The 10,806-nt window shown below is 42.2% G+C and overlaps 1 protein-coding gene across 2 annotated transcripts in view; it reads right to left on the bottom strand.

Annotated features, from left to right (window-relative positions):
- Nucleotides 1-9,862, bottom strand: part of CACNB4 (calcium voltage-gated channel auxiliary subunit beta 4) — a 200,089-nt gene extending 190,227 nt beyond the window's left edge. For both annotated transcript variants that reach the window (XR_002098499.1, XM_019522409.1), the window contains exon 1: nt 9,584-9,862. Coding sequence is in view for 1 of the 2 variants with exons in the window: in XM_019522409.1 (XP_019377954.1) it covers nt 9,584-9,628 (45 nt within the window). In the remaining variant the exon portion in view is untranslated. The remainder of the gene's footprint in view (nt 1-9,583) is intronic.
- Nucleotides 9,863-10,806: the final 944 nt, after the last annotated feature.

Below are 10,806 nucleotides of genomic sequence, written 5' to 3'. Positions count from 1 at the left end.
CCCCCCCCCCCACCAAAAACAGCGTTAATTTATACTCGGCACATTCCTGTGCCAAGCCCTGCACATTCCCAGAAGAGGCAGCACCTTAGTTGGACCTGGCTCACCCGACATCTGTATAGACCAGGTGCTTCTGATACTTCTATCTAATAGCTAATTGAATCAGCTTTAGCTAAAACACCAAAAAGCCAAAACACTGAAGCGCTCAATCTATACAGATGTTGCAAAGCCTAGTTGAAGTAATGTGCTGCTCCTATCAGTAAAGCACTTTATTTATTTGTTTATTCATTTATTTTTTAATGCCTGCAAGCAGACTAATGATCAAATCAATGGTTCTCAACCTTTCTTCCTACCAGGACCCATTTGCACAGATCCATGGCCTGTCCCGAGCCACACTCCTGTGACCCTGCCGGTGCCCAACTCACAGTCCCCTGACCTCTTGGGCCAAGCTGGTGTCCCTCTGTCTACCCAGAGGGTAGACAGCTCTGCCAGAGAGGCCTCCAGCTGCTTCCCCCCCCGCCCCCCCCATGTGGACCATAGTGCAGTGGCTCTGGCTCATGTGAGCAGCAATGGAGCAAAGCCAGCCCCAGCACAGGCTGGTGGAAGAAGAAGAGGCCTGTGGCCCTGCCCCCTGCCCTGTGCTGGGGCTGTTGCACTGTGCCAGGCAGTCTGGTCATGATCCCTCCCACCACCTGAGCAGCATCTCCTGGCCATCCCATCCCTGTGAGCACGGGCACCAGCCCCGGTGCTGCCAGCCCAGCCACACAGCTCTGCCCTGAGCTTTTATCCCACTGGAGGGGGCAGTCATCTTCCCACTGCCCATCTGCCCTGCCACAGTTTTCAGCCCTTTGAAATATGTTTGCAACCTACTTTTGGGTTGCAACCCATGGGTTGAGAAATGCTGATCGAATGATTACTATATATCCGGCTCTGCAATTTATTAAATGTAGTACAGCTCCAAGTGGAGATGCTGAGAATGTCTGACCCCAGAATAGCCAGCAGTCAGGGATCTGAGCTCTCACCTGAGATACAGAATGCCTAACTTCAGGGCCTCACTTGATTTGAAACATTATTGGCTACTATAGAATAGGGCTAACTCTCTCCTTTTTTCACAGAAAACTACAAAAGGTCTTGTTTTTTTCCTGAAAAAGAATTTATATTTTTTTGAAATCTCAAAACGTTTCTCAGAATAGAAAACCATTTCCTTTCCAGCTCAACTTGTTGCTCTCCATACTGTAGGAATATTATCTGCGTCTGTCATGCCAAGCTACAGGTCTCCTGCCACAACTGATTTAAGTAATGCCCTTTATTCACCTCTAAAGATCTAAAACACAGGCCATAAGAGGGCACTCTAAACTGATACACAAACACCACAAAATACACCTAATTCTGAGGTTCAGGCCAAGGGTTGCCATTCTGGACCCCACACAGTAACCACCAGCAGTAAACCACCAGGTGTGTAAGATGTAAATGGACTTCACTGAGTTTTACCTTGAGAAAAGTTATCAGTAGTCTTGAAAGGTAGCTCAAAATATTGAATCATGAGATCCTCTAACTGGTTGCTTAAAATTCTGGGAAGAGCTGCATAATGATGTTATGATGCATTTAAAGTGCAAGGGAACAAGAATGGATGTCTTTTTGCATACCACACTATATATTGTATTATCTGGCTTCTGACAACTGAATAAATGCAGGCCAGGTCCTGATTTCATGGTGTGTTTTTATAACAGTGTTGAAGGTGAACTTGATTTTGGCTTGATTTCACTGAATGCCTGTTGTTCAGAGCTATTCCACAGCAATGGGATCTACCCCTTAGATCACCATGTCCCTGCCACAGAATCAACCAAAATGGATGAAAAAGTTAGTTAAAAATAGGGAATACAGCATAATTTCCCCCTAACAGAAGCATAGAGAGAGCAGGCCTGCTTCTTTCACTACTCCTTTACTATACCAAAAACAGATGTTTTGCCTATTCAGGTCCACTTCTCAACCAGTTCAAGACTATTCCTACATTTCTATGTATTTTACTTGTATTTTTTCCTGTCCAGTTTTAAAAGCTCTAAGCAAAGCTTCTACCACCATGTGTAACACTCACCACATGCATACTCACCCTGCTCATTGCCAGTTGTTCCTTAGTTAAATTCATATACGTTTAGCTCTTTCAAATTTCCCTTATGATTTTGTAATAATTATTCATTATTTGTGTTATGGGAGGCTCTCCCTGTCTACAAGAGATTGTCCAAACATATCGGATGACAGAAATACTGTCCCAACATGAAGAAAAAAGTCACCTTGTGCCACTCCCCCAATCCCATCTGTTTTTTTGGATCTACCAACTGTATCTCATCTTATATTTATATACTGTAAGCTTACAGGAACCTGGGCCTTTTTTGGCATGTATAGGACACCTGACATTTTAAGGATGGGCTCTCTGGTGCTCCGGCAATACAAATAATCAAGAAGCCCCTTCCCCCATTCAACTTCACAATTACTTTGGTTCCATTTTCCATGAATTCTCCAATTTGCCAATAGCTTTCTGGAAACATGATATCCAAAAATCCAGGCAACACTGACAACTTCTAGATCTACACCTCAAGGTTTTGATAGATCTACGCTCTGAGGTAGTGGCTCGGCACATGCACAGCCAGGACACTCTGGCTTTCCCCCCTCCCTCAGAGAGATCACAGCTGCACATGTCTTTTTCTTTACTCCTTCTCAAGCTTCTCGCTCCAACAGAGCACGTGCGTTTCAGCTTACATTTTCCCAGTTGAACCCAGAAGGTACATAGGGCTACAAAATACCATGCTACTAACTCCCATTCCCCATCTATATGGCCACAGAGAATCCAGCCTGTAGAGGAAAAAAGCATCATATCTGCAGGTTGAAAAGAACAACAGATGGGAAGAGAGCATAAAAGAGACTGATAATGGAGAAGGGGAAGGAGGATGGGAGAGCAAATGTGTTTTGGGTTATAGGAGACAACAAGCGTTATCAGATGTGTGGGTGCATATGTAAGTAGTTAACTGGACTGGGATTCAGGAGTTAGGGGTTCCAATCCCAGCTTTACCACAGATTTCTGCATGACCCTGCCCCAAATCACACTGCAATTAATGAGAGTCTTTCCATAGGTTTGGAATAAGGGCCCCTTCACCTCTGTGCGCCTAGGTTTCCACTTGAAAAGACTCTAAGGCTGTAAACAGATGTCACCAAATGAAGAGCATCAGCTGCCAGGATGTATTCTATCGCCCAGGTCCCACAGGGTAGGGCCCCTGCTGCTCCCAGAGTTTCAGGGGCCCAATCCTATAGAAGAACACCCAGAACACAGCTCTGCAAACAGTTGGAAACACCAGGGTTCCCTGCTTGCAGAGGTGCATACAACTCAGGGCACGCCTCTGCAACTGGAGAAACTTGGGCGGGCACTCCTGGGGCTTCAGAAGCCCTGGCAGTGCCTGCCCAGTATAGCTGGAGAGCATGGGCAACTTGAGGCTGTCTGTGCTCTCCTGCCACAAAACAGACATCTGCCACAAAATAATGTCACAAATCTATAACATCTTTTGTCATAGCCACAGTTGGGCATTTGTGGTGTGACAAAGGCCACAGATATCTGTTTGCTTTCACTTTGTGCTACCATAGAAACTTCTATGGCAGCACAAAGGTGTTGTCCATTTGCAGCCTTAAATCCAGGACACAGAAGCATAACAGGGATGTACAATTCTGTCATTCAATTTGGTAGCATTTTGCACATAGTTTACACAGATATAAATAACAAATAGGATGCAAGTCAGTGGTAAATCATGCGCACCTTGATTCTTTATCTGTAAAATAGCACACATTCTTCTTTTCTTCTACGCTCATTCAATCTTGCATATTTATATATCAAATTCAGAGCAGGAAACGTTTTCTACTGTCTGGGCGCACCTACATGTGCAATTAGTGTGCCTGAATAAACTCTGGCACAATTCACACCAGAGTTTATTGCTCCTGGGTGCAGCATTTACATGCGTGCCCAGGACTCCAGTATGTTGAGCTGGGGTGGTACAACCCCACTGGCACACGGTCCGGTGGGGGTCGGCCTGCCAACCCAGAGCTGCTTCACTCAGCTCAATATGCTGCAGAGGGGCTGGCTGGGGCACAAGGGTGCTATAGTGCAGGGCTAGCTGGCAGGCAGCCCCACACTGTAGCACCTTTGTGTCCCAGCCAGCTCCAGTCACTGTCTACCCGTGTATTGCGGCGGAGTAAATAACTCTCCCATAGAATAAGTACTTGTTTTGGGCAGTACTATCCTACAGTGGAGTTAATTAGTTTACTCTGGCCTAATACCACTGCTCATGTAGATGGTGATGTTTTACTGCAGAGCTAATTAGGCAACTCTGCAGTAAGCATCTCACATAGAGGCATGCTCTGCATAGCACTTTGCTTATCTGAGACTTCTAGGCTAGGGACAGAAGTTACATATAAACTCTTTTAAGTAATCTGAATCAGGTTTAAGCCTGTAACAGAACACAAATTCAGCATACATAAACTGTTTTCAAAATGGCCAAAACCGGCTTAAAAGAAACCTGATTGGGTGTAGTATCAGACAACTGATTTAGGTTAAACCAGTTTATGGAACTTCTGTCCTAGATCCCTTCCCAATTAAGTTAACAAGGCCTCCAGCACCTCAATGCTTTTGTAGCCCTGGGCTATGCTGTCTGCTCCAGCGGAGCAGGGTTAACCCCTCTTCCAGCTATCACAGAGGTAGGGCACTGCTCCCTGCCAGCACCTGTCAGCCTGGCAGGATGGGGGGAACAAGCAATGGGCCCCCAACCCCGCTAGCCCTTGTCCCCTTGCCAAGGGTTGGCATAAGCTCAGCCCTGGCCTCCGACCAGAGTCTGCCTAGTGCAAGAGAAAAGTCCCCACCAGGAGCTTTTTGCTCCCCTGTAATCCAGTGAGCTGGGCTGAGATTAGCACAGCCCCACTCCCTCCCCAGCTCCCTACCTGTGAAAGGTGGAGAGGGGAACACATGAGTCCAGCCTACCACTAGCTCCCACACAGGGGCTTTTCGCTCCCCCATAGCCTGGCAAGCCAGGCGGGGATCAGCTCAGCCCCCTCCTGGGAGGGAGCTCAGCCCACCCATTTCCAGCCTCCCTCCATCTTGCATTACAAGGTGTTCATTATGTTTGTGAAAGTAGAAGGCACCATCTCTTTGCATCTTTGTTCTCTAATACACAGCATGCACTTTTTGCCTACCCTCACTGGTGTTTCCCTTACTTTCATCCATATAATTTTCCTCCTCCAAAAAGCCTCTGCTAGCCAGTCCTTCACCCACTTAACATTAATCATCACAGTTGGTATGATATTTTATGTTGTTATACACATACACATACAAATAAAAACACAAACACACACACTATATAATTTTTATATAAAATCCCTGAAGTTGCTTTAAAAAACAGCCATTTATCTATTTGTGCACACACCCCCACTATCATCTTTGTACCTGGTTTCAATAACTATTTCACTTCCATTTATTGCAATATTTTCTATTCATGTACACTCTAATCAATTGCTCCATATGTCACCATCAGAGAAATGTATCCTGCCTTTGCATAAGGATGATCTCAGAATGAAAACTGGCCTTTCTGTCTCATTCTACTATGATTCCATATTATTTCCCACTTATTAATACCATTTCATCTATATGGCAATGATGTTAAAGAACATATTTCTTCTATTCTGTTAATGAGACACAAATTGCAAGCTGATACTCTTTTTCACTGAGCAAACCACTCTTTCCTTAGTACAGTTTAAAATAAAACACATATTTAGCACATTAAAATAGGTATGATTTCAACATAAAAACCTATCTACAGACATTCAAAGCACTGTGCCATTCACCAGAGTTCAAAAGACAAGTTCTAATGCTTCCAAATAAATTTGCAGTTCAGAGTTCATAGAAGGTCAGCGTATTAACAGACACTTATTTCAGTTTTGTAAAAATTTACAAAGCTTCATACTTGCTCACAAATTCTGCTCCCAACTCTACTTCATTTACTCACCATATTATGCATCAGTGAAGAAATCTGCCCAAATCACCTTCAAGTCAGACATAAAATTGTCAAGTGGTTCAGCCACTTAAAATATGTGCTATCCAGGTCTCTTTGGAGCCCTTTTGGGGACAGTAAATAGTACTCTACAAAAATTTAGAGGCTCTGCTGACAGCTAAGCTGACCCATACTAGGCAGATGCTGTGGCACGGGTGCGTTATATTGGTGGATTAAATTGAGCTGGCTAGAGAGCACTGAAGGCTGCCTTAGGGGCTTCCACAGTGGCAAAATATACTAAACAGGCCACATGAATGAAGTCTACTCTATATACTTAAATGAAAACCTAGAGAAACAGCATCACTGGGATAGCCCTCCCTCTGCTAACAAGGCCCCTTCTTTTTCAGGGGAAGCCACCGCGAAGGAGGATAGGCAGCGTTTCATTCTGATCCGCTTGATAATTTTAATTTTTTCAGTGGATAAGGCAGCTTCTACTCCAGCACTCCCTATAAAAGTTCTCCAAAGGACAGATATTGAACAGCACGATCAGTGGCCACATTAGCTATGCTCCTCCCTGAACAGGTGCCACCTGCTTTAAACAGCACTAATCCCTCAGAGAAAGGCAACAGGTAGACCACAAAGCTGCCAGGACTTCTGCTATTCAGGATCTATCCTAGGATTCTGGTACGAGTAAACTTCAGGCGACTACAATACATGATATGCAAAATATACAGGGAAAGCATTCAAAATACTGTGTTATCACACGTCCCTCATTATGGGCAGAAAAAGTTATACAGGGGTTCCCAAAAGGGATCCAATTTATCAATTACATGTCACTAGCTACTCTAGAAAACTACAGAATTTGTTTCATAAGAGCCAACATCTACTTTATGGAGCTGTTACTGTACTAGCCTGGCTCATTTTGATATATACTGATTTACTGTGTGTTGGAAGCCTTGCAAGTAGCTGGGAGTTCCTGGCCTCAGATGTCTGCTTCAGAAAACAAAAGAGCAAGGACAGTGAACATCCTTGTGCTTCCGTATGTTCACTTGCTGCAGAACATTTGGGCAAGCTTTTGGATTTCTCAGAACCAAAGCAGAGGCCTTTTCTCCACTTCATGTGCAAACACAGTTGCATGCATTTGCCCTGAAAATAACTACACAGTACCTGATATTCAAGGAATGGTTTATTTTCTAAAACTGTAATTCAGTTACTTTGGCTTTCACTGGATTGAAAGCTGCATTCACACCATTTCATCCTGCACATCACACTGCTCTGCTTAGCAGAGTATTAGCATTCCAACCATCCAAAATCATGCAAGTTGGGATCCAATATATTCATAATTTTTAAGAGGCCTGATAAAATAAATTAGGGTATGATCCACCTTTTAATATTTTAGCTTTTAGGATTCAGTTTTCAGCTTCTCTCCATAATTGTGAGGCCTAGAAATATAGCTTTTTTTCAAATGAAAGTTAATCTATTCACTTGATTCTAGAAGATGAAATTATCAAAGAAAAAACACATACACAAACCCCACTAAATGTTGTTAGTCATGATTCAGCTGCATGAGTTGGTAACCAGATTAGCACAAATGGCTTGAATGAGGCAACTGAAAGCCTTAAAACTATTTCTTTTCCACCCAGCTTCCCAAAAGCTGACCATGATGGTTCTAAGATCTACTTTCTGCGGCTAAAAAGATTCCTTTAGTCCTGGAGTCATATTATTCTGATTGCTTCATATTATACAAGTCTCCAAGCTTCTGCACGGGCACAACATTGTTCTTTCCAAGTGATCTAAGATGTGGGGACCCAGATAGGTCCTGAGTGAAATTAGCTGGTGTTAGGCATGCAGGAGTTTGAAAATCCTACCAGGTGCCTATTTGCAGCTTTACCTAAATACCTTTAAAAACCTGGCCTGTACAGATGATCCTGCTCTACTGTAGCAAACACCACCAAGCACCTTGGCCATCTCAACTGCAATTTTGTTTTTAATTTTTAATTTTAGAGGGCAGCTACCTTATGTCAACAGATGGGAAAAATACACCATTGTTCCTGACCAGTGCCTTGGGAATTAAATAACAGTTACAAAAAAACAAACCGGGGTTTGGCATGTTAACTCCTAGCTGGGCCCTAAAAGTATCTCTAAAAGAACTAAAACCCTCATGTGTGCGTGGATATGCCAGTCTTAAAGAAGAAATTAACATCACAAATATAAAGCAGAAATATATGCAGGGTAAAAAGTCAGCCGTTACAAAAATTAACTGGTTTCCAAATTGGCTTAAGGAAGCACAGTTTTTGTGCTTGGGTTTAATAATTTATACCTAAACGAATAATTTAGGTTTCCCCCCTTTTTACTCAGCATGTCATAGTGTGTTATTTCATTTCAAATCACAAGGATATTAGACTGCTTTCCCTCTGAAATAAACTGACTGTAAGATAAGTTGCTACTATGTGAGGCAACATGTAAACAGGTTACACTTAACAGTTCAAATCCAATTAAACCAGACTGGCAGGCAGTAAGAAAGCCTTATCTAAAGTCTTTCAAGATCTTATCCATTCTCTTGTGGATACCACATCATAGGGTATATACGTCTGTATTGACGTATACACTATTTTACGTTATAACCTGTTTATTTTATGACTTGGCCATAAAGCCTTATGTAACACATCCCTGCTTAATATGGAGCAGCATGTACATTTGCTCTGGTAATCTAAGCAGTTTTCTTTCCAAGTGGTTATTCTGTCCCTCCAGGGTTTCTGTTTAGCCACTGTAGAAAAAAGGTACCAGGGCTAAAAAGAACCACCACCACCACCAGTACCTAAATAAAGCTTGTAGGCACTAATCATTACCATTCCCTTTCTTAGGCTTAGTGCTATGACTACACTAACACGGGCTTTAGGATTCACAGTGAATCATTTTGTCACGATTGCCATAGACTTGTCATTGTAAATGAGGGGGAAATAATTTCTTTAAAAAAAAACAACACACACCTCAGCCTCTTTTGGACTCATTTTAACGCTGCATTTTACCATTGGTACTAAGGGATTATATTACAGCAAACACTCGCGCTGCTTCTTTTCTTTGTTAAGATAATCAAATGCATCTGCACTGATAATTTAGCCAGAGAGCACATATAACACAGATGGCAGCTCAGGAACTTCCGCTCCAACTCGATCAAACAAACATTTAGTATTATATAATTAACATTTTTTCTGTTACGCTTATGAATGTAACATGTAAATTATCTGAAACAGCTTTCGGCATACGTAAAACTGTCTTCCATGAAGCATTTACACACCCCATGAGAGCAGAAGTGTAGCTTGTAATCTATACATTATGGTACACAAAATGCTTTTAAGCCTTTCATGAAATCCCTAAATTATGCTGCTTGACAATAAATTATGTAATGGAGGATTATTTCAGGTGACTCCCAAAACTGTATACAATGCATCACAAGGCAGTCAAGCTTCAACCCAGAAACAAAGCCTGATTTTTGCTCCCTGCTCTCTCCATATCTTATTAGGCTGTTCAGGAAAAAAAATATTATCTATGAAAATACTTACCGCCTCTGAGTCTTCAAATCCATGCAGGTACAAATTGTCGTACATGGAGGTCTAATAATCCAAAGCACCTCTCTCAATGCAAAACTGAAATTGCTACAAAGCTACAGCTAGGGTTAAAATGTAGAGAAGGCCTGTACAGAGGAACTGAGCCTGCCCTGTCAATTTTCTGTGGATTCCCCAGCCAAGAAGCTATTCATTCACATCATAGAGGGGAAGGTTATCCCTAGAGGCAGCCCAGACCTGGCATTTTATCTGCCTTCCAAATACAGAGCATAAAAGCAAACCGTTCCCCAACCAAGGACTGATGACAGAGCTAGAAAAGAGCTTCGTGATTGGCTGAGCTGCCCTGCTTCAGTCAGCTGGAAGAGCATTCTCTGATAGTGGATGACGAGATGTAGGCTTATACCTTCGCAATGAGCTCTTTCCCGATTATTTCCTCTCTTAAACACGTAAATAGAATCTGATCCCAGCTTTTTAAAAGAGTGTTTATACAGCAAGGGCTGTTAGCATTTACTACCTTGCCTATTTTTAAAAAAAAATATTTACAAATTATGTCCCAGAGATGCTTGGAAGATTTTTAATTATAATCAACAAAATGTAACATAGAAGAATATACTATATTACAAGAAGCATCTGCATTTAACAAAGTGCAATTTAAATTTTTGAAAGGGACAATTAGGCATTTCACACAACAGCAGAGGGAAAGGGTGAAAGAAACCCCAAACAGATGGGGAGATTTTTTTTGTTCATGCACTATTTTTTTTAAATATCCTTAAAAAACCCCCAAAAACCAAACTTAATTTGTGAGACAACATATACCACCTTCTTAAGCACCAGTAGCCTCATACGAAATAGAAAAGAAGAAAGTCAGATCATATGACCGTAGGAAAGTAGGGCTGAAAGGGACCTTGTGAGGCCATCTAATCCAGCCCCCTACTCAAGGCAGGATCATCCCTGACTAAACAACAAGGACAGGAACCAAAACCATGTGTGCAGAGCACAATGCACTGACTAGCAGTCCCGTCACCTTAACCACTTGTCCACACCCACTTTTAACTTGAGCACTAATATTATTTTTATAATGAGCAACAAGTTTATCCAGATTTTTCTTTAAAAGCAAGTATCTTTCAGTGGAAATCCACAAATGGATTTTAATCTAGCACTTTCTTTTTCATTCCAGACAAAGTTGTCAGTAATATGTTTATACAGTAATTACATTTCTT

Source organism: Gavialis gangeticus, unplaced genomic scaffold (genome assembly GCF_001723915.1).
Source record: "Gavialis gangeticus isolate Ggan-Ray unplaced genomic scaffold, GavGan_comp1, whole genome shotgun sequence".
In the NCBI taxonomy this organism is placed as follows: domain Eukaryota; kingdom Metazoa; phylum Chordata; order Crocodylia; family Gavialidae; genus Gavialis; species Gavialis gangeticus.
This window is presented reverse-complemented; position numbering and strand designations above follow the sequence as displayed.